The sequence below is a fragment of the Coloeus monedula genome, assembly GCF_965178545.1.
Source record: "Coloeus monedula genome assembly, chromosome: 3".
Lineage (NCBI taxonomy): Eukaryota > Metazoa > Chordata > Aves > Passeriformes > Corvidae > Coloeus > Coloeus monedula.
The window spans coordinates 53,810,089-53,837,638 of NC_138783.1; the positions used below are offsets into that span (position 1 = coordinate 53,810,089).

The 27,550-nt window shown below is 39.2% G+C and overlaps 1 protein-coding gene across 1 annotated transcript; it reads left to right on the forward strand.

Annotated features, from left to right (window-relative positions):
- Positions 1-2,542: 2,542 nt before the first annotated feature.
- NEK5 (NIMA related kinase 5) lies at positions 2,543-27,215 on the forward strand (the record flags this gene model as incomplete). Its single annotated transcript, XM_082279219.1, has 22 exons — positions 2,543-2,659; positions 4,412-4,508; positions 5,882-5,979; positions 7,886-7,969; positions 8,077-8,147; positions 9,409-9,495; positions 10,540-10,594; positions 13,729-13,929; positions 14,016-14,097; positions 15,633-15,763; positions 19,025-19,224; positions 20,516-20,582; positions 20,921-21,040; positions 21,328-21,411; positions 21,509-21,613; positions 22,512-22,592; positions 23,428-23,496; positions 24,244-24,367; positions 24,563-24,691; positions 25,746-25,880; positions 26,504-26,618; positions 27,020-27,215. 22 exons carry the CDS (start codon positions 2,543-2,545, stop codon positions 27,213-27,215), a joined length of 2,448 nt encoding a protein of 815 aa, XP_082135345.1.
- Between the last annotated feature and the right edge of the window lie 335 nt (positions 27,216-27,550).

The window sequence follows — 27,550 nt, forward strand, 5'->3', positions numbered from 1 at the left end:
AATAGCTTTGCAGAAATGTTCACTCAAATTACAGCATTCTCCAAATTGCCCTCTTGTTACATTTTGAGGAGATGGTGTAGCACTACGAGAAGTGTAATGGTGTTTTTCTGGATTTCATACAGAAATGCAGCGTTGTGGTGAGCTGATGCTGGGTGGATACCAGGTGCTGCCACCAAAGCCTCTCTGTCACTCCCCCCCTCAGCTGGGCAGGGGAGAGAAAATTTAATGAAAGACTCATGGGTCAAGATAAACACAGGGAGAGATCACTCACCAGTTACTGTCACAGGCAAAACAGACTTGACTTGAGGAAATTAATTTAATTTATTACCAACCAAATCAGAGCTGAGTAATGAGACATAAACCCAAATCTTAGAACACTTTTCTCCCACCGTCCCTTCTTCCTGGACTCAATTTCACTTCACTGGTCAAGGCCAAGCCCATCAGCAGTGGTGGTAATGCCTCTGGAATAACAGATTAAAGAAGGGGAGAGAGGGGCAGGGATGGGGACACAGGTGAGTGGATCTGGCAGCCACCCCTGCAGCTCTTCTCTGCTATTGATACCCTGCCGCATAAACCAATGCATACATATGTATAACTGATGTTTGAAGGGCATATTATGGGAAACATTTAGCTATGATAAGTATTTAAGGCTTTTGTTTGTGCAGTTATTAATCCCCTGAGAACTCTTTGAGACTGAACTTTTGCCTTGATTAAATGAAAAGGGTTTTTTATATGCCACTGCATGTGTGAAAGGAAGCAAATGTGTTCATAAGTAAGGACAAATTTTCCGACTTTGATTGGAGACACACTTGGGCTGCAGAGAGCGCTATAGGCAATGTCAAGTTTGGACTCTGTTCTGGTTACTGGGTAATAAATAGACACTTTACAAGAGAAATGTGGCAAGGGAGAGCACAAACTCTCTTGGCAGAGCTCTCCTGGGGACGCTCTCCCGGGCTCTGTCCATGTAAAAAATAATATTTGAAAGAATACACAAGGAAAACTTTAAGAAAGCTGTAGCTCTGGTGCGGAGCCAGTTCATACCGCACCTCCCCTACTGCACATAGGCTGGTACGTGAGTTTCCACCAAGGATTCAAGACCTGGAGGCAGTCGAGATTTCCTTTCGGACCGCTCCACGCCCACCACTGACCATCCAAACCATAAGTCTGTGTCCGTGGGAAGGAGGGGCGGTTTTTGTGAGGGAAATGAGGCTCCTGCCGCTCCCGCAGGGCGCTGCAAACGCCACACCTCCGTCGGGGCGCGGAGCGGGGCGGCTCCTCCCACGGCCGTGTGGGCTCCGGCGGCGGCTGCTGAGCGCACGCAGGTACCGCGTCCCCCCGGCGCCCCCGGCCGCTGCCGAGGCTCGGGCTGGCTGAACCGGGCCGGGCCGAGCAGGTCCGCAGGGCAGGGAGGCCCCGGCGAGGGCTGCCCGCCGCCGCGTCCCGTCGCCATGGGGACGCAGGGCGGCCGGGCGGAAAGGGCGGCCAGAGCGCGGCATCGCCGCCAGCGGCCCTTCCCCGCGCCCGCGGTGTGTCTGCCCCGGCCCCAGCAGCGCTTCGTCCGCCCCCGGCACTCGGGGCAGGCGCTGCTGCGCGGGAGGCGCTGGCCCCGCCGCCCTCCCCAGCGCCCCTCTGCCGGGGCCGGCCCTTCCCGGGCGGCGGGAGGCCGTGTGTCGCCTATGGATGCGGGGCTGAACACTGGCGGGGCGCACCCCTGTGCTCTGTGCGGACATCTGTCCCGAGTGCCGCTTCTCTCCTGGGATTGCCAACAGGAGCTGGCTCTGACCCAGACACCGAAATCACAAACGTCCCGCGCTCGCCTTGCTGGCACTGCCAGTGGCCCTCGGGGACTGCCGGCGATGGAGCCTGTTGCAGAGCTTGCCTGGCAGGGAACGTCTGGTATCGGAGCCAACCTCCCTTGCTAAATCTCAGGACAACTAATAAGAACAGTTTTGTGGTGTTTGCTGATATTTAGGTGTGCAGCTTTGCCTACGGAACCACTGCAAGTACCCAGGGAGTTCAGTGTTCCTGACAGAGGTTTTCAGACGACCCCTAATGCCCGACTTCACTTGGCCATGGTCTCCTGCAAAATGCAGTGGCTTTTCATTTTGCTGCCAACGTTAGGTCACATCAGTACAAACTAAATCAACATGGAGCAGGTGATTGTTTTTTCCATTAAAAGAAAATTCTGCAGTATTGTTCACGAAATAATGTCACATTTTACAAAATCATATCATAATCCTACACAGTACTCTGTACTTCTTTCTCATGCATTAACTTTAGGCTGCACTATGCATTTCTTTATGAGACACTCATAAACTTGCTTCTTATTAGAAGTTAAGATCTGCAATAATTTGCATACTTCCAGGACATGATATTTTTAGGAAGAATCAGCAGCAGTAACGTTATAAAAAGTAATAAAAATGACAGTCTGAAAAGGTAGTGTCTATTTCAGTAGCACCAACTCAGATGTTAAAGCACTGACTATGTGCAGTACTAATTTGGGGAATTTTTATTTTAGATGCTCTTCTAAGACGAATACATCATGGATAAATATGAAATCATTAAAAAAATTGGAGAAGGATCTTTTGGCAAAATATTCTTGGCAAAAGGAAAAATGGATAATGAGCCGTGTGTTATCAAAGAGATCAATTTAACAAAGGTAAAACAATAGAACCTGAATTACATTTACCAGATTGTGCTGCTTGCGTTTATTGTGCTAGTTGAACTTAGCTGGGTATGAACTTGGGTTATATTTGATCTCCTTTGGGATTCCATCTCAATTATGTAGAGCTAAGCTTTCCGAAGACTATGTTCTTTGCTAATTTATTGTTTTAAAAACATAGATGAAATATGTATTTTAAGTCTTTGCTTTTTACTGCATTTTTGTTCTTTTCAAAACTTCTTTCTGCCTACAGTGTGTGACACTAATTCAGACTTTGTAATAGTTGATTCAACTACAGTGAAAATATTCCCACTAAAATAACAAATCACAATTCTGTGATACGTTTCTCTAAGCTTTTTTATTTCCTTGTTTCCCACACCCATGTTTTCAGACGTGAGTAATTCACAATGGAGTCTTTCCAATTCTCATTTATGTTTAGGCCAGTTCAATTCATCTCATCTGATTTTAAATTCCCATTCTGTTGCTGTCAGCATCTGAGCTGCTTGGCTAGACTCCCTTTCAAGGAGAATAAGAGAAATATGTCTCTTTAGGAAGCTGTTGATCATGTGTGTTTTAGATTTCTGATTTAGAATGAGCTCAGTTGGGCCATGAAACTTCTCTCTTTCTCCCCATTGACTGCAGAGGCAGCCTGGGGCCACTTGCTTGGGTGTTAGAGGAATACCATGCCTGCATCTGGTTCCATAAAGGCAATTAAAAACTCTGTGATTTCAATACAAGGGTTTTAGCAGTCAATTTCAGCAAGTGCCTACATGCTTTTGACAGGTCTGTTGCTATTCTGGGCCACACTAGTGAATTTCTAATATATTAGAGAATTACAACAGAAGAATGAGTTCTAGAAAGAGCTGTGTATCTTCCAGATTCAAACCTGGAAAAACTGATACATGAGTAATGACAGCTAAATGAAAAGGTGAATAGTTTCTCTCTCTGCTCGTGACCAATAAACCCCATGGATATCTAATCTTAGATCTTGATGTACAGCTAGAAGAATGGCTGCTAATGAAATATTACTGTGGATCCCACTTGTTCAAAAATCAGAAGCTGGATACAGAAAATTACTACTTTGAAGTCATACGATTTTTTTGTTTGGTAGAGTGTGTTTTATTCAGTTACTGATTTTTGAATCTTTAAGGATTACATTTCAAAAATATTTCTTAAGAATGAGGGTAAGAAACTGTTTATAAATACAAGAGGACATTTTGATGGATAGATACTCAGAGAAATTAATTTTTAAGTAGTATTGAAGAAAATGTGATCATAATAAACTAAATAGAAGTTTTCCATTAATGTAACAGGGCAAAGAGTTTGCCTGAAATGTTACAAGAACAACTAACACCAGTAAAATGAAGGACCTTTTTATTCTTTTTACTTTAATCTTTTGACATCACCCCTATTAGCATTACAGAATCATCTAGATCCATATTCTTCAAATTCTTAAGGGAATTCTTTAACTTTAGAGTTTAAATTCTTTAACTTAAGTTTAAAGGTATACATTTTCTTATTTGTATAATGTCAAAATTGGGTTTGACTCAGTAATGTTCCAATACATTTTCAAACATACACTGCAAATTTATATTTTGTGTTAGATATACATCATATCTTATAATATTCCTACATTGTCTTGGTACACAGTATTTTTGTATTATTGGGAATGGGTTGCTGGTGATGTAACTGTTTTTGAAAAGAGTTAAACATATCATTGCTACCATTTAGTTTCTTAATTCTTTGTAGATGCCTGTGAAAGAAAAAGAAGCCTCTGAGAAAGAAGTCATTCTTCTGGCCAAGATGAAGCATGCAAATATTGTAACCTTCTATGCTTCTTTGCAAGGTTTACTTTTAACATTTCTGTTTTAATTGTGGTGAAAAGAGTGAAAGGCAGAAAACCTACCTTGTTAGTGTTGACCACCTTTAGCCCTGTCCCTAATGCCTTACTTAAAAGTGGGAACAGGTCTCAACTCCTAGAAATGGACACGAGGCATCAAATTCAGGCATCTACATGCATTTTTCATGTGTGTGAGTGGGTACTTTGGCAGGAATCCTAGATCCTGAGGTGTAGGTACTGTACAAGTTGAACTTCAGTCTTGATTTTTTTATAGGAGTCCAGAGTTTAATGGGAATTTTCTAGGAGTGTCAATAGAAGAGAGCTTTTGAGTATAGTAAGGAATAGGCTGATCAGATAGGACAAAAGGCTGATGAAATAGAATGATAATTTCATCTGATCTAACCTCGGGTTCCTCATATTTTGCTTATCCACATCATATACATATGACATTATATGATTATGAGACATCACATATGCATGCACACATAAATACATATTTATGTATGCATATACATGCACACAGACAAAACAGGCAAGCACAAAAAGAGGCCATTAAATGATAATGCAATCTATTAACAAATCTGAAAATGTCTTTACAGCATCTGTAAAACATCTGTAAAAACAGTATTGGCATGTCAGTTGTTCAGTTGTTCAATTGGAACAGCACAGTCATTCCAGTGATCCAATATTAATCTCACAATGCTGTGCTAGCCTTTTTTCTTGAGGTATATTTTTGAATTATCACTCAAGGATAAAGAATACTTCAGGACTGAAAGAGATAGAAGGAATCCTAGTCACCATAAAAGCTGATTTCCTGTATTTATTTTTCCTGCCGACATCTGTCATAAGCAGTGCCTTATGTAATAAAAGCTATAGTTGCACCCAAATTGTTCCCTGTGACCAGGACTGTAAATTTTTTAGGGGACATGTAAATCAGATAGTCTTCTGAACCCCAAAGAGGTAAGAATTGGTTGAATTTCCGTATTAAGCAGACCCTGCTGTTTATTTTTGCTGTTTGGAATACTGACTACTTTTAACATTTTCCCTAAGCCTTACTGCATACTTAGTTGTTGAGCAAAAAACTGAGCTTTGAAGCATTCTGCTAAGTTCCCTGTAAGAACATCTGTCAGTGGGGTCTCCTGAGGATTTCCTCATGTATTTAATATTTTGCTGAATCTTCATTTAAATATATTTTCACATCTTACTTTTGCATCAGGTTTCACTGGAAGTATCCATTTTTTCTCAGTTTTTGAAATGGAGGAGCAGGTAGAGGTTAACTGCTACCTTTTGAAAGAAGGACCATATAAAATAAAAATAAGTTGTTGCTGTGTTAATGACGGAATGAAGGAATAAAGGAAAAATTATGCTTTTCCTTTCAGAAAAGAACAAGCTATATATTGTGATGGAATACTGTGATGGTGGAGATTTAATGAAGCGGATAAATATGCAGCATGGAGTGCTGTTTGATGAGGACCAGGTGAAAGACATTTTCTTAAGAGGGAAGAACATAGTATGTGAAACACGTGGTTTGAATTACCCAGTAATAACTTAACTTTTAAAGAAAACTTTGGTAATTTCAGTTGGAGTGTAGGAGGGTTTTTAAGCACTCTTTAAGATCTGACATGAATTCATCAGCAGTATGATGATGATGCTGGTTTTTATGCTCCCTTCCTCCCATTGCTCTTTGCATCATGGATGTACGTTTTCTTTGCCTTGGTAATACACCCATTAAACCATGAAGACCTTCTTTTAATAGTGCTTTCCAGTTATGGGGGGGATGTATTAGATACAAATTCTTAATTTGCATCATGACATAGCCTCCTCTATACTGAAGTCTGTGGTAAATCTCTCATTCATTTCATTTCGGTCAAAACTTCTCTGATGCCATTTAAATTTTTAAAACAGCACAGAGAAACAAGCCCAGAGATCTGACTGCTCTTGGGCCATGTTCACCTGTATTTTATTTTGTAAATAGGTGAGTATGATAAGTATTGCAATTCACAGAAGTAGGATTTCCCACTATTCCTTACTTATTCCTTTATTTTTTTACTAACTCTTAGCTTTCTGAAGGAAATTATGTGGGAATTAGTGTACTGAACTCTGGGGTTATTTAGTCATAAATAAAATCTACCTTTGGAGGTACAATGAAATTTTGCTTAGAAACAGAGTAGATAGTATCCAACCTGCTAGTGGAAATATACTCTAAGGCATAAAAATGAAGGAAAAGAAAATATTGTGACTTTTCTTTTTACTTTAGTAGTAAAAGAATAACTCCTTGGTGGAGAAGTCAGTTGAAAGTGAATTACTGGTTCAGTAATAATGAATTTTAAGATCCTATTGGGAGTCATACTAGAGGCAGAGAAAACATGAAAATAAAGAGAGGACAAACCCACAGATCATGAAAGCACAAAGGAGAGAACAAACGCACAAACCCCTTGACAACGACACAGAATAATGCATATCAAAGAAAGGCAAAGGAAATACAGACAGAAGAATGAATTATAGAAACTAAAGATATATCTGCTGATGAAAGAAAGGAAGCAAATTGCCCAATTTAACATAATAGTATTAAAATATCTTTATATTTTTAAATGTACTTCTGAGAAAGCCTCATTTGTGGCATCAGCCTTAATCAGGAAATCATCTATTTAATGTGAAGCATTGCTAAATAGAAGGTTATTACTTGAATCAAAGTCTTTCATGTGCATGAATTTTCCTAAATGGAGAAGCATATCAGCAGGTTGTAGTTTTGTTTCTGAATTTAGTCCAAAGGCCTTTATTTAAGAAGACGTGTATATTGGAAGTTAAATATATGTTTAAAAGCTGTACTGGGTCAAGGATAAAGGATAAACACATGTGCTTACTTATTATGCAAGTTCTTCATAGCTCATATCTTTCACCACATTTCAGTCCTTCATCTTTTTTCTCTCTTTTTTTTTTTGGTTCCTGGATCACATTCAGTGGGACTACAAATAATACAGCTGGGTGGCATGACTTCCATCACTGAGGATTAAGAAGACACTTCCCAATTCTGTCTTAGTTGCACTCCCTCACTTCTTAAAAAATGTCTATTATTCTCCCTCTCCTTTGTCATGATTCTTCAGTCCTTGTTCAAGTGCATGTCCTGGCACAGTCAGGGAAAACTTGATGGGGATAAGGGAAGTAGAGTAGGTATCTACTTCCATTTAGTTTAGTGGTAGCACAAAATGGAAAGGAGAAGTCTGTGGCATTAACTTGGAAAATACTTTTTTTACTGTTTTATGTTGTATATGTTCTATATATTTTAGATTTTGTTACTGTCTTTATTTTATATATTTCAGTAAGATGTCCCATTGGAGTCACACAAATCCATAGGTATCTGTTTTCTTTAACTTTCATTGCAGATTCTCAGTTGGTTTGTGCAGATCTCCTTGGGCTTGAAGCATATTCATGACAAGAAGATTTTACACAGAGATGTAAAAGCACAGGTAGTGAAACTGGTACTGGAGAGGGGGTTATTTTGTCCTGTGAAAAATATGCTTAAGAAGTTCTGCCATCTTTCATTTTCACATACCATTTCTGGATTTATTTGCAGAACGTTTTTCTTAGCAACAATGGAAAGGTAGCAAAGCTTGGGGACTTTGGCATTGCAAGACAGTTGAACAGGTAAGCGTGGTTTTAATTAGTGACCTGCACCAAACAGGATTATTTGTGAATGTCCAGAATGCAGCCTGAACATGCAAATCATTTGTGGATTGTGCTTACTCAAGAGGTCTGGGATACAAAGGGTCTGACACTACATTTTCTCTTTTTATCCTAAAACATGCCATCCTGCACGGAACCACAGATATAGCTAGCCTAGTAACTGGACTTCTCTGAGGTATAAGACATAGGGTGGAGAAGCTACAGTCTTTGCCTATTTTCTGTGGAACTGAGATCATAAAGAGATTCTGGAGGCACAGTTCCTGCTCATGCAGCTGTTGGTAATAATTTCTGTTACCTCATAAAAACAAAAGCGAAGAGCATTTAAAACTAAAGAGAGAGTAAAGGAACAGAGTTTGTGCAGATGTTGTGTGTCCTCCAAGACTGAGCCTATGTTAATTTTTTAAAAGGACCCAGAATGACCACCTGGGCCTGAGAGCATGGTATGGCTGGGCCTGCATCTGTGGTGTTCCCCCAAAAAGAGAGGCCTTATCTTTAATGACTTTGGGGACAAGGTTGGCCCTTTGTTGTATCCTTTGTAGTGGCCAGGTGTGCCCAAAACATTCCAGGGGGCACGATAACAACAGGAAAATGCTTAGATTTGATCTCTTTTTGTGCTTTTTTATCTTTGACAGAACTCAACTCAGCATGTAAACTACTGATGCCCAAAGAGCCTTCCTTCACAAGTGTTCTGGGGATAATTGCTGTAAGGATTGCTCCTATGCAGCAAAACAGTACATAGCAGATAGAAAGTAAACCTCAGAATTTGAATGTCCAAGACATACATTTTTAGAAGTCTGTAAGAGGCTTATAGAACAATATAATTGGAGCTTGACAGTACTTTTCCTCCTGTAACTAGTGAATTAAGTTTCTGTGGTGAGTTGACACTGTTTGCACACCAGGTATCCACAACAGCTCTGTCACTCCCCTCCTCAGCTCTACAGAGGAGAGAAAATACAACGAAAGGCTCATGGGCCAAGATGAAGACAGGGAATTCCTGTGCTTTCTGTTGAAGTGCAAGCACTCTCCACTATTAAATAGGGGGTCATTTTACACAGAACTGGGACATACTGTAGTTTTTCATGGGGTGTTCCATTATTCAACTACTTGGAGGGCAGAAATAATGTCCCCCATAGGCTTTTAACCTGGGGCGCAGAGGTCTCTGGTTCTGTTGTTTGTGGATGTTTTCAGTGTGTAAGCCTTTCTGTTCATTTTGTTTCGTTAGTACTACAGAGTTTGCCCATACCTGTGTAGGGACCCCCTATTACCTTTCGCCTGAGATATGTGAAAATCGACCATACAACAACAAAACGTAAGTCTCAGTCTTTCTTTCATATGTGTGTGAGGATGTGCAGGCATGAAACAACTCATTTTAGTAATATGGTTTAAATCAGTATTTGTGTGCAGTGCACAGGAATTTCTCATGGTCACCCTTTGTGAAGTTTTGTATTATTGTGTACAATAAGTAGGTGCATCACTGTACACAACAACTACCTTATACTATACAACAATGTCAGCAGTATTTTGACTCACAGTACCCAAAATATAGCAATCCTGACTTTGCTGTGATTAATCTACAGGCTTAACATAATTACAGTTTTTGGTTTTATTAAATTACTTATACTTTAAACTCTCTTTTAATATTTCTTGCAGGTAGCGGTGGGAAATGTAAACCAGTATTTTTCCCATTGCTTTGTCTGCTTCTCCATCAGTTACTAAATTTCTCTTGTTTCCAAGATGCAATAACCAATGCATCTTTACAGTTCCAAGTTCATGAATTTTTGATACACTCATTTATTATTTATAAGAATACACTAAAAGGAAAGCTGCTAGTTTGGCTACTTTGGAAATTTGCAGTAGCCACTTGCAGGAAGGACAAATGGGTCTGAGGCTTAACACAAAATACCAGATGAGAAGCCCTGCAAAGTCAGGAGGTGAGTGGGCCTAGACCCACTTACCTGTGTGGGGGATATGATCAACACCAAATGTTCTGGAGCCCAGAGTAGCATCTCAGCTCTGAGGTGCTATTCAGACAAGTTTACTCCCTTATTGTCTCCTCAGCTATCAGGTCAGCTTTGTCCTTCATCCTGCTAGAAATATTAAGCAGACACTCTGTATCATGTCCCTTTTCATATTATAATGATAAAACCTAATTAGATTCCATAGAAACATTGGTGCCACAACTAAAAATAAATTTCTAGTTGTCTTTTTAGTGCGTCTTAAGAAAAAATAAAACTTGCACCAGTCTGTGACAGAATAATGGTAATAAATTTGGGAGCTGAGAAGAGGTACTGATTACGTGGATGAAAATATTATCGATTTTTCTCTGAAAACTTTAATTACTTCTTATTCACAGAGATATTTGGTCTCTTGGCTGTGTGCTCTATGAGCTGTGCACACTAAAGCATCCTGTAAGTACTGTACAATCAGGTCATTATCTTATTCTTTGAAAATATAGTGGTCACCTTGCAAAGCCTGTAGTAGTAATAGTCAGCTACAAGAGTTATTTTCATCTTATTTATTGGTATTAAAGAATGACTGCTAGTGCTTAACTTTTCATATTGTATCTGTTTTGTACATAATAAAATGTATTATGCAGTATTCCTGTAACTTACATATGTGCATGTGTGTATACACACTTTGAACATATATTTACTCTCTAAAAAGTACTAAACTTTTTCAAGACAGATGAGCAATGGAAAGAATTAAAGCCAGACTTCAAGGTTAGCCTTAGCTATATAATTTTAGTAATTTCTATTTGAAAATACTAATCTATACTTATTAAAGAACTTATAGTCCACATTTCCCCAGAAAATTGTTTGAGTCCCCAGAAGCATTTTCCTAAAGCTTTTATTTGGTTTGAAAGCACATTCATGTAAGAAAATAACTGAAACAGCATCTTCAGCAAGTTGTGTTGTCCTCAGCCTGGTCAGGTAATCCTTAGCCTGTAACTATTACGTGGAGAAGGGAACACAGCAGAAACTAATCTTGACAACAGGAGAAAGATCGGATTCCTGGGACCAGCAGATGTTGACTTTTAGCTGAGCTTGGATGTGGGAGAAGGTAGAGCAGCACTAATAGAGCAGTTGTGCTGAGCTAGGAGCAAGGGGGATACTGCTGAAGAAAACTGCTGATTTCACAAAGTAGCAAAACATGAAATATTACTTTGTATGAATATTAGGTGTTTTATTCTGTATTGCTGCCCACTGTTTCAGTGTGAGGGCAGCGACTCAATGCAGATGTAGACAGGAAATGCAAGTGAAGCTAAGGTAAATTCAATTCTACCACCTTCAAAATAGCCACATAAATAAAAGGGTGATTTTAGAAAGCACTTGCTTTTTTTTTTTTTTTTTTTTTTTTTTTGCCTAAGGCCCTAAAAACTATATTGATGCTGGCCTCTTAAGAGATCTGGTGAACTGAGAGGACTGAATTATCTGATTGGCATCACTTGTTAAAAAATCAGGATTGTGTCTTTGCTCCAGAGGGAGCACAGAATGCAGAGGCTGTTGGGTGAAGTGAGGTTTTGAAGGTGAACACTGTGAAGACTGTACGTATGTAGATCTCTGTTGAACAACTTTTGCAAAATACATCATGTTTCATTCTGGAAAGATTGCTGCTATGTTGCTGTCTGACAGCAGAGTGTGAATAAAACTCTTCCAGGTACAGAAGTCATCAGACCTTTTAGTTGTGCAGCTGCAACAAGGAGAACATAGCCAAAACCCACAGAGTGGTTATATTAATTTTCCACAGCATAACATTTCTGGTTAGCAAGAAAGGATTTGTGGAGGGATTCCACAGCACAGGGCTTCTCCCCCTACCCTTCTCTGTGAGACCCCACCTGGAGTGCTGCATCCAGCTCTGCAGCCCTGTTATGATCCAGTTTAAACTCAGAGAAGCAAAGCAAGCTAAGTCTCTGTGCATAAACCGAAAAGAACTTAAAAGGTTCAAAATATTCTGAGAAATGAGATTAAAACCAAACGAGGTTAGATGTTGATGCCAAAAAATTGATGTATTTTATTTAATAGTAAAAGAGGCAAAGAGAAGGGAAGAGAAAAGAAAGGAAGAAAGGAAGGAAGAAAGGAAGAAAGGAAGAAAGGAAGAAAGGAAGAAAGGAAGAAAGGAAGAAAGGAAGAAAGGAAGAAAGGAAGAAAGAAAGAAAGAAAGAAAGAAAGAAAGAAAGAAAGAAAGAAAGAAAGAAAGAAAGAAAGAAAGAAAAAGAAAGAAAGAAAGAAAGAAGTGTGCGTGGTGGGTGGGGGGACAGGAAGAGGTGACGGGGTTAGCTGGAAGCTAACCATCCAAGGGTATCACCCATCCGAGGGTCCCAATGACGTCTCGTTGCTCCCCTCATCTGATCTTCTGGTGGTGAGGGTCCCCCATTGCCGCTGTGGCCACACCACCACACACCACTACACCACACGCCCAAGAGTACAGAATCCCATGGATTAATATACACTTCGGGCCAGGTGGGAATGCCCACGTGCCTCTCTTGCAGGGGCCAGCTTGACACTGTCCCTTGCAACACTGAGGGTCTGTTGCATCATCTCTGGTGCTCTGGTGCAGGGTCTGGGGACCCCTTTGAGGGGGGTTCTTGTGATGGGCCATGTCACCCCCTCCTGCTGTGAATAAGCTTCTCCCCCCCACTGCACAGTGGAGGATGGGCAGTCACTGCACCTCTGACCAGAGGCTTTTTCCAGATACCCAAAGCTTCTCCTCCCTCCATCAGTTGGTTCGAGGGGTCTGTTCGAGCCTGGCAGCTGATAGCCCTGGGGCTGTGGTCCTCATCTTGGAGGTGTTAAGCCTGTGCTCAGTGAATGTCCCCAGCCCTGAGTTTTTACTTTATCTTATCTTCATCAGGGAGCAGTGTAAGGCCTCAGTCAGGGCCCCATCCAGGGTACAGCAGTCTTCTCTGCAGCTTTTGTAATACAGTTTTAAAAGCCCTTTAAGAAAATGTTTAAGTCATAGACTATAATACTTCAGTCTCTGACAAGCCCCCAACGTAAGAAGAATGTGGACATGTTAGAATAAGTACAGAAGAGGGACACAAAGATCATCTGAGGGCTGGAGCACCTTTCCTGTGAAGACAGGCTGAGAGAGTTGGGGTTGTTCAGCCTGGAGAAGAGAAGGTTCCAGGGAGAATTGGAGCGGTTTTCCTGTGCCTAAAGGGACCTGAAAGAGAGCTGGAGAGGGACTTTTGACAAGGGCGTGGAGTGACAGGACAAAGGGGAACGACTTTAAACTGAAAGATGGCAAACTTAGGAAGAAATTCTTTACTGTGAGGGTGGTGAGGCACTGGAATAGGTTGCCCAGAGAAGCTGTGGGTGCCCCATCCCTGGAGTGTTCAAGGCCAGGTTGGATGGGGCTTTGAGCAACCCAATCTAGGAGAAGGTGTCCCTGCCCATGGCAGGGAGGTTGGAGTGGGATGATCTTTGAAGTCCCTTCCAACCCAAACCATTCCATGATTGTGTGAACAAGTACCTATTTTCAAGTTGGGATGTCTGAACCAGCAGTACTTACTGTCCTCTTTTTATTGTTTCCCTTAATTGAGTTTCAAGGCAATAGTTTGCATGAACTGGTGCTGAAGATTTGCAGAGGACGTTTTCAACCAGTGTCTCCTAACTATTCCTACGATCTGAGAATATTAATTTCCCAGTTGTTTAAAACATCTCCGAGAGATCGACCATCCATCAATTCTATTCTAAGGAAGCCCTTCTTGCAGAAACTTGTTCTCAGGTATTTGCCCCCTGAGGTAAGTGACTGTACTGCTGCCTGCTGAGAGAAAATAAGTATGAAAGTAGTATAAACAGTTCTAGCAGATATTGTTTTTTCTGATAGGTAGCACAGGAAGAACTCAGTCACACAGTAATACAAAGAAAAAGGCCTTTGGCATTGCAGTCTGGAGCCAAGCAGATACAAGGTAATGATAATAATATTATGTATCATTAGTTCTACAGTAACATTTGTCAGTTATGATACAACTGTTGGCTATAGCTTTCACCAACAGTCCTTGCTGCATATTTGGATAAAAAGCTTTCACCCAAAGCTAAAAGTAAATAGAGAACTGCAGCTGCAGAACCATTTACCCAGTCAGTGCACTGCTGTCCTGTTCAGGGAAGGACAGCTTGAAAACTAGCTTATTTGCTGCATTCACCTAGAAGAGCTGCCATAGGAAAGTGCTGAAACATTAATCTTAGTTCTTTAAAAAACAGAATTTGCAAAACTGAGAGGTTTTGGTCCAGTTTAGGTCTGTCACATGAAAAACTGTGTGATAAAAAGCATAAATCTTGCAAAACATGTTCCATAGTATTTTACAAAACAATAAAAATGTATTTTACAAAATCTTATAAATTTTATTAAATCGGGAGACAATGAGCTGTGTTTGGATTTAGTGCCCATTGACAGACCAGATTATGTATGCAGTTTCTCAGAAAGCATGGATGAGACTAAATGTATGTCTGTATGAACTGTTGAATATCTGGCATGTTTCTGGCAGTGTACCCTTTTCCTAATTCTATATTCTTCATTATATTGCAATTAGTCCTCAAATTTATCTTTGGAATATCAAAACAGTTGAAACAGATCTGTAGTTACTTAATACACTTTGGATTCCCCTCCTCCCCCCTCCACCTTCAAAAATATTCATCAGTAGTGTAGGAACCCATGATATTTTGAAAATGACTTTCAAAGAGGTTTATCTGCCTACACAACCAATGCAATTTGGACAGAAGCCTGAACAACTAAGTAACTTAGGCACCTAAAAAAAAATCTCTGGTCATTTAATCATAGTTTTAATACATTTTATCTCCCAAACATGATAATCTAACAGTCAATACTCATGAAAGATTTAAAACTCACTTAGAAACTACTTAATCCAAGAAAGGACACTGCTTTTCATTTCTGCAGCCAAGATATTTGCAAAATATTGACTGACCAAACTGGAATGGTCTGTACTTGTATTCTCCTACATGGGAAACTGATAAGGTAGATTTTTCACTTTTCAGCCTTTCTTTTCTTATTTCACAAGTACTACAACATTGCCTAGTGATTTTTAGAATATGGAGGGCTGGGTTTAGAAAGGGAATGAATGCCTAAGCAGGTAGGCACCTGGAACCTATGAATCAGACCTGTTTTCTGTTCTTGGTAATAGCATGAAATCAACACTAGTTTATAGAGGTCTCCCTCTTCTTCAGTGTGCTTTACAAAACTAATCAATAAGATCCTCTTTACATGAATGTGACAAACCATGTTTTCAAAAGCTTGTAATTCTCAGAATGAAAAGCCCAATGCCTAGGAGGTGTGAAGTAGGGTGATGATGGTGAAAGGATGTAAGGAATGTTTATTAACCCAACCTGTCAGTGTTAGGTGTGGGCACCCTACTATAGTTTGCAACCACACGATCATGAATCACATAGAGTACAGAATGTAATTTTTTAATCTGTTATTGTTAAAAAGCATATAAACTTCAGAAAACAAGAGTCCAGGACCCAGTTTCTCTGGAATCTGGAATGGTAGTGCCTGTCAGGAAACAAGAAATATTTCAAAGAAATGAATGGAAGCCTCCTTCAAGAAGACAACAACCTCAGGTACTGTGTATCCACATTCTTATATATGTATATACAGATACACACACACACACACACACACACATACATCATCTTCAGAATTATATATTATTACATATATATATGTATGTGTATATACATATAATATTCAGGAAGCAAATACCTGCACTTAAAACAGATACTTTAAAAGGCTCAAGACATAAGGGTGTAAATTTAGCTTAGTGCCCACACTAAGTCAGTAGAGACAGTTAAACATGCCTGAATCCTCAGAAGAGGTGTTTTGAAAGCCTAAGTGGGAAATACTGAAACTAGGCTGCTTTGGTATGGTCCTCTGTAACAAAAGGATTCAGGCATGCTTTGCATTTATGTTTGCACAAAGGCAAATAAGCTCCGCATTTGCATTTTTTGCTATAGAAGCAAATACACTAATCCTGTTACTTCAGCCCTTCTGACAGCTTGTTCATGGGCAAAATCACCAGCACTCACTGCCATTGCCTCAGATACTTGTTACTGACAGCCTTCTCCCAAATGCAAGCCCAGTTTTCCACAACCACTTTGTCTCTCACTTGTTTTCTACCTCCTCCTTTCCTCAGGCAGGGTATCAGCTGTATGCTATGTCCAGCCTCTTACTTAGCATCACTGCACACATTTATGTTTATCTTCAAGAGCATGTAGTAGTACCTTGAATGCTGGTGAACATAAGCAAAGCACATTTAGGATCTGAGAGCCCCCAGATCCGCATGCTGCAGTTATATGAGCTTAACTGCTGATAGAGAACATGGATTTCCCAGAATTGCATCCATCATGCAGTCCTACTGTCTATGACATACTGTTCCTGTGCATAGCACAGGATTTTGTCTTCCTCACAGTTACATTTGTGCCAATGCAAATCCAGAGATGGATTAAGTTAGAAAGATCATTTCCTTTCACTGTGCACTGCTATAATCAAAGGCAGAATTTTGCTCGCAGTGTTTTGACCGACACTGGGAATGTTTCCACATTCTTTCAACATCCAAATAAAGCAAACAGTGTGCAGGGTTTCAGGGATACTTGCATAGTGCCATACTTCGAAGGTGTTGCTTCAGGATTCACAGAATCACAGAATGGTTTGATTGGAAAGGACTTCTTGACGTCACCTTGTCCACACCTGCTCAGGCAGGGTTATCTAGATCCAGTTGTGCAGGACTATGTCCAGTTGGCTATTGAGTATCTCCAAAGATGGAGACTCTAAATCCTGTTTGGGCAACCTGTGCCCCACCCTCAGGCACCCTCCCCCACAGTGAAAGAGATGTTTTCTGATGTTCAGAGGGAACCTTCTGTGTTTCAATTTGTGCCCATTGCCTCTGGTTCTGTCACTGGGTACCCGTGGAAAAGAGTCTGACTCCATCCTCTTTGCACCCTCCCTTCAGGTCCCTAAAACCATTGATAAGATCCCACCTTCAGGCTAAACAGTCTGAGCTCTTTCAGCCTTTCCTCATAGGAGTAATGCTCCAGGCCTTTCATTGGACTTTTTCGAGCTTGTAACTGCCTCTTTTGTTCTGGACAGCTCAGAATTAGACACAGCAATTCATGTGTGGCCTCACAAGTGCTGAGCAGAGCATAAAGATCACCTCCCTTGACCTGCTGGGAATGCGTTTACTAATGCAGGCCAGGATGTCATTCACCTTTTCAGTGAGGGCACATTGTTGGCTAATGGTCAGCTTGTTGTCCACCAGGCCCCCCCTTCTTCTCTGCCAAGCTGTTTCCCAGATGGATGGCCCCCAGCATATACTGGTGCAGAGTGTATAGGATTTTGCACTTCTATTGGTGAACTCCACAAAGTTTGTGTCATCCCATTTCTCCAGCCCTTTGTGGTCCCTCTGGATGGCAGCACAACCCTCTGGTGTATCAGCCACTCATCCCAATTTGTGTTATCAGCAAACTTGCTGAGGGTGCACTCTGCCCTCCTCTCTCCCATGGCCTAAATCCTTAGTGAAGATGTTGAACTCTAGTTACTGGCCTTCAGCTATGCCCTGTGATCACCACACTCTGGGCCACTTTTCAAGCAATTTCACTGCCTGCTCATCCCACCCTCAATTCATCGCTTCTCTATGACGATTTTATGGCAGACAGTGTCAAAATCTTCCATGAAGGCAGTTGCCTGATAAGAAATACCCCCTTGCTCTCCTCTTGTCTATCAAGCCAGTCATTTAATTGTAGAATGTTATTGAGTTGATCAAGCATGACTTCCTGGTGCCTACCTCATTAGTCACAGTTCTCAGTCCTCTGACATTTATTTAGATAGCCTGATTTGTTCTCCCTACTGCTTGGGGTTGCCATACTTCTGGATACCATACTGGAAAACCTACTCCAGTGAGGAACAACATAAACACTTTTTGATGTTACTTCTTCCTTGGGAACTTTACTGAAGTTGGAAACTTTCTTCTTATACAGATATGAATTTATATTCTGCTGTAATCTGGACTGTACCAGGCACATGAGCCTATTTTCAGTGTATCTAAGAAGGAAAATGGAGAGGAGTAGTTAATGTATTTACCATCTGTGAAAGCAATACTTAGATGCATTGACATTTATGTAAGAAAGCAAGCAAAGTCAGCATTTTTCTCATGCACCATATAGTCTCCCACAATGGAGAAGTTTGTGGATGTCTGACCACATTTATTTCATGCAGTGGCAGCTAGGTGATCATCTTCTCTCCATTGTTCTCAGGAGAAATGGAAACGACGTTTTCGTCACAGAGAAGAAACACGGGGATGTTTCATCACAGGAAGGGCTTCGAGAAATGAAGGCCCAACTCCCACATGCACATGATCAAAGAGAATGAAATGAAGCAGCACAGTGCTTCCCTGAAAGCAGCCATCAATGCCTGTACTGTCCAAAACTGCATCCCAGGTTCCCCTTGCTATCACTTGTCAAAATGAGGCTCTCCTTGAAATAATTCAGTGCTTTAGGTTCCAGAACAATGAAGTGACTCTAGGGCAATGGCACTACAGAGTACAAAGCCCCATGCTGATTCAATTGCACAACAGTGTGGGCTGCTGATTGATGACAGCAGCTGATGGAACAGGGGAAAAGGAAAAGACAGTGGTGAGATCACGTAAGAAGTGAGAAGTTTGGAAGTTTCTGGGTTATATGTGAAAGGATTTGGAAAACTTACACTGACTATACTATAGGCAGTCCATATTACCATGCAACTCAGACTGGGGAGAAGAACAGGTTAATTCAAACTTGTACTGATACAGATGAGTACCGGTAAAATAACATCCTTTATTATACTTTCAGCCACAGACCTCCAGATTTAATATGGCAGAAAGGCCAGAAAGCATTCGAGTACGTGGCCATTATGGTCATTACTATGACAAGCTTGACAACTTGCAGAGGAAAGCTAATGCACATTATGACCTTTCTCATATCAGCCAAAGAGTTGAAGATTACTATAAACTTAAAGGACGAGTTGCACCTCCACCTCCACCACCTGACTGGTAAACTGTTTCACTCTATTTATTAGTGGTCTGTCTTGTGTATTTTGAGCTATCAGCCCTCCTGAGTAGGTAACACTGGGCATAGCTGATTTAGTAGAATGCTTTCTCTGCTTTTTCTTCAATTTTTTTTTTTTATACATAAGTTTGTTACACAACAACACAATTCCTGTTCCTGTTCATCCGGAAATTCCACCTGAATTAACCTGGTGTTTGACATTTCATTGTCAAAATGTCTCCCAAGTCTCAGCCCAATCTTGTACTGGGTAAATAGTAAAGCATAAGCTTTCTTTTGAATCTCTGATTATACCAAGGATAAGCCCTGTCTTTCACACCAGGATGAGAATAATACAGAGATCAGAAGCAGTTCTGCACTGAAGGGAACAGTGAGAGACAGGCCATGAAAGTGTTTTTTTTTTCATGCAGCACTTATATTTCTGTTTCAGCTATAAAGACCCTTTCTCTACCAGTTTATTTACTTCAAAGCCTTTCTGTTACAAAGTAGAGGTACAACCTTAGGAGAATTCTTGTCCCTTCTGTGACCGGCCATTTTAGGTGTGGATGAACTTTGAAAATGTTGAGAAATAAATTTTAAATACAGCCTACTTCCAAAGCTTTCCTTTAAGGTTGACAGAATCTTTAATTCTCATTCAACAACAACAGTGTTTAGAATGTTTCAGTTACAGATCTTCAGATTTAGAACATCTTTCCTGATCTGAATTTCTGGTGCCTTGTGTAAGGATAGAGTCAATTCAGTTTGGCTCCCTGCTGCACAAGTGGATTCCCGAGATAGGAAATGAAAGAAATAGGAAACAGGGAGCTTACAAGTGACTGATGGTTATTTTATATCAAAAAGCAAAGTAAAAGTTTAGAAACTACACAAAGTTGGACCGATAGAATTAGGCACAGAGGAGAAAGACAATAAAAAGGTTGCTGAATATACAACCTTCATTCTGACAAATTTCACTCATTTTGAGGGTCAGGGAAATCAATTTTATTTTAATTAACGCTTTTCAATACCATTTAGGAAATAAAAGGTGGGGAAGGGCTTTGCTGTACTCTTTGAAAGGCTCAAGTAACTGAAGTAATAGGAAAAGGAATGCCTGAAAAGAATGTGTTCTTATTTTACTGTTGTGCCATATTTATACATATTTTATCCATATTTATATATTCATGTAGTACAAAGAAAGCTCTCTTTGTCATATGTGGTAGAACCTGTAGAGGATTATTTGTGCAAACATAGCAGAGTCTGTGAAATAAAACTTAGAATATGTACATCACTTTCTTCTCTCAGGACTGCAGAATTTCTTCAAAGGCGGTTTGAAGCCCAGCAGTACAAGATCAAAGTGGAAAAACAGATGGTAGGTAAATACTGAACCACAAAATAAATCTGTAGAAGAAGGAGAATGAAAATCCAAAGATGAATGGATGTCTTTGAGTGGCAGTCTGTAACACTGTCAGGTAGAAGGTTTTGCTCTAGCAGATTCCCTGATCTGCTCTTCAATGTTCATCCTGAGGTTTTATTTTCTCATGCAAAACTGTAACAATGTGTAATTCTACTGTGACTTTTTCCACCAAAAATGTACACTTGCCTTACTGCATTCTTCAGTGGAACAGGGAGAATGAATTGAGTGAGCACTGAAGGAGAGGATTCTAAATGAAAACTCATTTGCTCTGGGATTCATTTGTGCATCCACAGGGACTACGACCATCCTCTGCTGACCCATATCATGACCAAATACAGCAGCAGAAAATAAAGGAAGAGCATCTCAAAACCCATCAGCAAAACATGTCTAGAAAGAATGAAATGAAAGAACAGGTAAATGAAATTTCTTCCTTAATTGCCTAAAACTGTCTTCTTATACTACTTGACAGTAGTATTCCTGGTATAAGAATTCTTTTTCATCAGACTCTCTTTTTGATCATCAATTCTTTTCCATTCTTTCCCATCTTTTTATAGAGAAACAACATACTTTTCTAGTTTTGCTTTTGGGTGACAGAGAAAACAAACTGATACTTCTATCTTATGTGAACATATATAAATACATTTAATCTTTCTATCTTTGGTTTATTAAAAACGTATTCTACCCTACTGTTCTTTTCTAGGAGTATTTGAAACAATTGCAGAAAATTCGGGAAGAATACCACAGTGATATAAAGGAATTCAGATTTAGAGCAGGAGTACTCCAGGTAACAAAGCTCAAACATATGGGTAGTCATATTTACTTTTTTATGCTAGAATACTTTATTAGGAATTGAAATGAACATTTTTTAAAATGTTCCCTAGGAGAATCAGAAAATACAAGATAAAACCTATCTTGTGAGGCAAGGGAAAGCTGAGCACCAGTCTGAAAACAAAGATATATCTGCAACAGGAGAAGAATCACTTCAGGTATCGGTACCATCTCCATCTAAATAGATCTTTCTGAGCAAGTCCCACATGGTCTTTCATTCATTCTCTGTGACAAATCTGTCAATATCAGTAGCATCCTCCTCAGTGATCCTGGATCTGACTTTTACTAAAATGAATTCATACCAATAAAATGGCTTATAGGCAGCCAGAGCCACATTAGGACAGAATTTAGACTCCCAGTGATTTAATGGGAAAAGCATGATAACGAAAAAGAAACAATAGATTTTGGGCCTGCCTGGTGTCACCTTACTTCATGGGCTCTCCATCTTTGGAGAAACTGTATAGATGTTTTAAAAAGTAAAATCTATAAATTGTTGTGGTTTCTCCTGAGGCTGAAGACATGCACTGATTGCCACAGGTCACTGAAGAAGCTGTATACTATTATTTACTTTGCTTTTCTCTGACAGGTTCTAACAAAGACATAATCATATGAAAAGGAGTAATTAAATATTTTTAGGTGTTGCCAGAAAATAAGATACTGCAAAATATGGCTATACTTTCACAGGCATAGGCTTCCACTAAAATCTTAATTTTAATCACTTCCAAAGTTTTCCAGAATGAAATGGGTCTGAGTCATCTTGTATGTGATCATAAAAAAAAAAAAAAAGATGTATTATTTATATCTTGACACAGTACTGTATCTTTCAAACTTGGGTTTTTGAAAAATCAGAGGCTTGCACTTTATGCAAGAATTTCTGATTTTCTTTTGGCCAGATAAGCCAGAATTGGCAATGAACAGAATATTCTTACAGATCTATGTACAAGGAAATTCAAGGCTATATTTGCTACTTAAACAAGTCTCTTTCTTTATGAGGTATACACATACTCAGTTACAAAGAGTGTAATTCAAGCTGGTTTTTTTTTTCTCTCATTCCAGGACATGGAGGAAAACTTTAAACAAGTCAGACTCCAGGATAGGCAAGACCAAACAATATTAGAAAAGAAACATAACACAAAAGTATCCATCTTTACTGTTTTTTGGGTTTTTTTTCCATTTTCTTATTATGTCTGTACATTTCAAATTACTGTGTTACTGTGGTAGCTCTGGAAATGAAGTTATTTGAGAGTCATTTAAGAGTGCTGATTTTCTGTTTGTTTAAAATTTATATCAGAAGAAAATAAATGAGCTTTTCTGATAATTTGAGGGAGATTCCCTTTAGATAGTCCCACCTAGTAGTTAATCTCTATCTACTCCTCATTGTATCAAACTGCATTAGTTGTGAATGGGAACTGACGTTTATTCAAAGTCTAAGTAAAGTCAAGTCAGATTGCTAATTTTAAAATATTTTGTTATAAAACATGATTCTCTATACTGCTTTTTAAATCATAGAAGGGGATGGGAATTGAATTAGAAATGCACATAAGATACCAGGAAGGTTTCTGACCATAGATCACTGTGAAGTGGACTAAAGGTGTTTTGTGAAATACTGCATGGAAGCAGTACAGTATTTAGTTTAAATTCTGGTTGAGAACCAGCTGCAAGAACCAACTCTGTGTTGCAACTCTGTGTATTGCAATGATTTGAATTAAATGAATATCAAAGCCACTTAAAATCAAAAGTGGTTGCAGTAACTTAAAAATATCACTAAAGTAAAAGGATTATATTTAAAGAAGTCTATTTTTGTCCAATGTGTTCAACTTTGATCTTGTTAAATAGAAGAAAAATGTTGTTAAATAGAAGTTATTTTCAATAGAAGAATTATTTTCAAATTTGTAGTTCCATATAATCTGTATACTTTTAATTAAATTCTTTCATTTATTAAAAAAAAATTAATAATGTGAATTTTCTTTAGGGAGGAGTAAAATTTGAAATTAATTTAGATTTATGTTTTCCTGAGGAAGACAGTATTCAAGAAGCAGAGGTATGTTTTGATTATATTCAGAGCATTTACATTAGCAATCTGAAACCATGGCAGCTCCATAATCTAAGACTTTTTTCCATTACCATCATCCTCTGCCTTTGTTACAATGAAGCTTCCTATTGAGGATTTGTTGACATGTTGCATATGTCTGCCCTTCTGCAAGAGGGTAACTGCTCAGAAGAAATTGGGTGATGCCTGGGTCAGTCTTTCACATGGTAAAATATGAAGGAGTGCAGATATTAAAATTTCCTAAAATGGGCTTGAGAGGAAGAACTTAGCTCAAAACTGAGTTAGTCTGCAAATGCCAAATTTAATTTGTAGATTGTTTTAGTACATTTCTGTTTCTTTTCACTAGTATTGTATCACAAAGCAATAAAAACTACAGACAACATGTGTTTTCATTTAGTAAAATTATATTTGTGGCTAATCAACATGTAATAGCTACCTATTAAGATTTTTCTTAATATATTAGAATTTTAAAAAATATTCCTAACAGCAACAAATAATTATATTTCTAGTATATATATTTTAAATTTCTAAAGCACTATTTTGTAATTCTATTGTTTCACATCTCTGTGGAGCCCCATGCAGCTCCCTCTGATGCACAAATCACAATGTGGCTTCACTTTTTGTTACACAATTTTCCTGTGCATACATGAGGTTGGCTGGCAAACAGTAAAATGGGAAGAGATTAGCTATTGTACCATATTTGTTTACTGTTCCCAGAGTAACTTACTGTTTTTTCAGGTGCTAGATAAACTCAATGAGACTTTAACTTTTGTGGATGGTGAGAATCTTAAGGAGAAATTGGTGGAAGTTTATGAAAATCATACAGACAGAGCTTTGGAAGAACTGTCTGACTACCCAACAGGTATTTATTGGGGAAATGCAATGCTGAGTATTAATCCTGAAAATTACATAGGAATTACGTAAACTCAGTAACTCCAGACTATAGCAAGTTCATCTCATGAGCTCTTTCTTTATATCACATAATATTATAATCACATGGTAATCTACTTTAGAAAAAAATCCAAAGAGCTTTGCCTCTTCTTTTTCTTCCCCTTAGAGTCCATACGTTGTATGAAAAAAACCAGAAAACATTGGCAACCTGGAGCCCCTCAGACACTACTGGACTTTTTAGCTGGTGCTGATGTCCCATCTGCATGTCCTACTATGGCTGGAAACAAACTTAGTGGTGAGAAAGTTTTGGCTTTCAGTGAAAGCAGTGAGCACCTAAAATTCAGCCAGACTGGATTCATCCATACCTGAATGTTCACGTGATCCAGCAGGCTTTTACCTGCAGGGCTTTGTAACATCAGAGGTTATTGTAAGTGTTAAGCCATAAAAAACAGTTGTCACTTTCCCCTCTAACACTGCAATCATGTTGTGTTGCTCATACATATTGAGAGTGCTGCATTTTATGTATCACTCTGTGGCCAGGGTAAAAATGCCTATCTATTCAGCTTATATTCAGCTCATCAACGCCACTTTCTCAGGCTTTGAGCTGATGACACACAGAAACTAGGGCAGTGAGTGCCAATGCTGTCCTGGAATGTGGTGGAGTTGTTTTCCCTCTGCACACAGTGGTGGTGCTACCCAGTCACAAATGCCACCTCACCCAGCTGTGGCTGTGGTGATGCTCTACTTCAGAAGAGAAAAGTCCCTATGGTTCTTACAGTACTACTGCATATATTCCCAGGCAGACAAGTATCTCCAGTGACTGGTTTCTGCAAACAAGGAGCTCTTCCAGCATTCCAGCACGCTCCAAACACCCGAGATAGACAAAAAAATAACCTGAAGAGTTTTCATAGATAGTGAAGACAAAGCAGAATATTATTAATACACCAGCTTTTGTTGATTCTGCCTTAGATGAAAGACCACAGGGCACAAAAGAAACAGGAGCTTTTTTTAAGCTCTGTCAACCCCAAGAAGCCAAGAAGTTTCAGAGCAGGGACTGCTCAATGAAGCTGCACCTGTCTATTCCAGGCTTAATGGAAGTTACTTAAGCATTAAAACCGGTGTTAAACATTTTTAGCGATGAGTAGTCCAGACTAATTTTTCCCTATCCATCAGATCAAGTACTTATAAAAAAATAAGGCATATTCCATAAAGGAAAAAAAAAAAAAACAGATTCCAGAATTACACAAAAGGAAGAAATCAGTATAGAGACTAGAAAGTCTGAATCTGACAAAAGGCAGTGCTGAGCTACAGTCATGCTTTAGTGATCTGAGAACCTTGCTGTTCTTCAGCTGACCATAATCTGTCTGAAGACATCCCAGAAAACAGGAAGCAGTGGAAACAGACACCACCAGAGACACTCCTGAACATCTTAGCAAAAGCAGAGCTGTCTGAGGATTCCTTTATCTTTTTTGAGGAAGACATAGGTAGGATATTTTTTCCTGTAAATTCTGCATGTTTTTCTTTAGTGTAATATTTCTTCTACCATTGGCAGAGGGTGTGTGATGAGAAACAACATTTTGAAGCAGCTGGCAACCTAGAAAAACAGGGACAGAACCTCTGCTCTGTCCCAAAGCACAGAGAGGCCTCTTCAGGATGTTGTTATTTTCAATAGCAGGGAAAAGGCCAAGCCCTACTTACTGGCTATTACCTTCATATGCAATTCTTTCATTTGCTTGGGTAGACAGAGGAAAGCTACTACTGCCAGCATGTTGGCAGGTACCACAAACCTGTTGAGGTTGAAGAACCCTGTAAAAAACATTTACTCAAATACATATATGGTGACTTAAATGAGTAGTGGCTTTACAACGTGGTCCATGCTGATACAGCTGACACTGCAATTGATTCAAACTCACCTACACTGCAGCACACTTTCCTAAAGTAACAGACTGTTTCAGAAATTACATTTACTTTGCATCAACAGAAGTGTGGTATTTACATTGCTGTAATTTGAACAACAAACACTTCAAGCATTTATTTGCTATTCCTTTACACATACTTTTACAGTTTTCTACTATACAGCTGAAGAAACGTTTCCCTTTCTTTATAGAAGGGACATTAACTCTGTTGCCTCCAAAAGAAAACAAGGAAGATGATTCAGAAACCTACTCTGCTGTTGCTGTTGATGAAGGTAGACTTAAGCCAAGATCAGATGATGAAGACACGTAAGTCAAGCACATCAGAAGGAAAATCCACACAACTGGACAGTTTTCATGAAATAACAGGCTGCATTGCCTAAAGTTTTTCTGTGTTCTTAAAAATTCATAAATAAAGAAAACTTACAGAATCTGCTAATTTAACTTTTAATTCTGTAATTTGTCACAGCCAATGCTGTCATTAAAAAACACAGCAGAAATATTAACATGGCTTTGCAGCTCTTTTCTCTTGCCTTTTAAATACAGGTAAACAATCTCACAGAGACAGAAGAAACAGTTCACATTAGGTGTGTCGCTTGTATATTATTTATAAAGTGCTTTAAAAACCCCTAAGAGTCCTTGAACTGAGAAAGGTTTGTAATAAAGTGATATTTATTTAATTAATCGAATTCTCTTGTTTTACTGTGCAGGAATTTTGAAGATTCTGAAGATGAACTCAGACACGAGCTGGAGGAATCTCTGGAAAAGTTGGCAACTTCTCCAGCAGAGAGAACCATAGAGTCTCACATCTTTTCAATAAATAAAGGTCAAACAGATGAAGAAAAGATGAGTTTACCTTACAAACTTGGAAAATCTGATGATGATTTAGAAAATAATCATGGATAATTTGGTGTTGATGCACATAATGAAAAGATTTAAAATTAATAGAAAGCTGTAAGTCTTTTGTTTTAAAGGAAAAACAAATCAAGGTACTTTTCAGATGTCTTGAACATTGAATAATCCTCATACAGACTGAAATGCTGTTTCATCTATTATCCTAAACTACTTGGACATACCTGACAAGTCTTGCTTGAGCAAATTTCTGATTTCTATGTACTCTGTTTTACCATTTTTGTCTTATGTAAGAGAGTGTCCTATTTTGTGTATTTTATTTCCCTAGATAAATCAACTCCTTGTTTTAAGAATCTCTTCCAGCTTTTCATAATCATTGTGTACTGCCA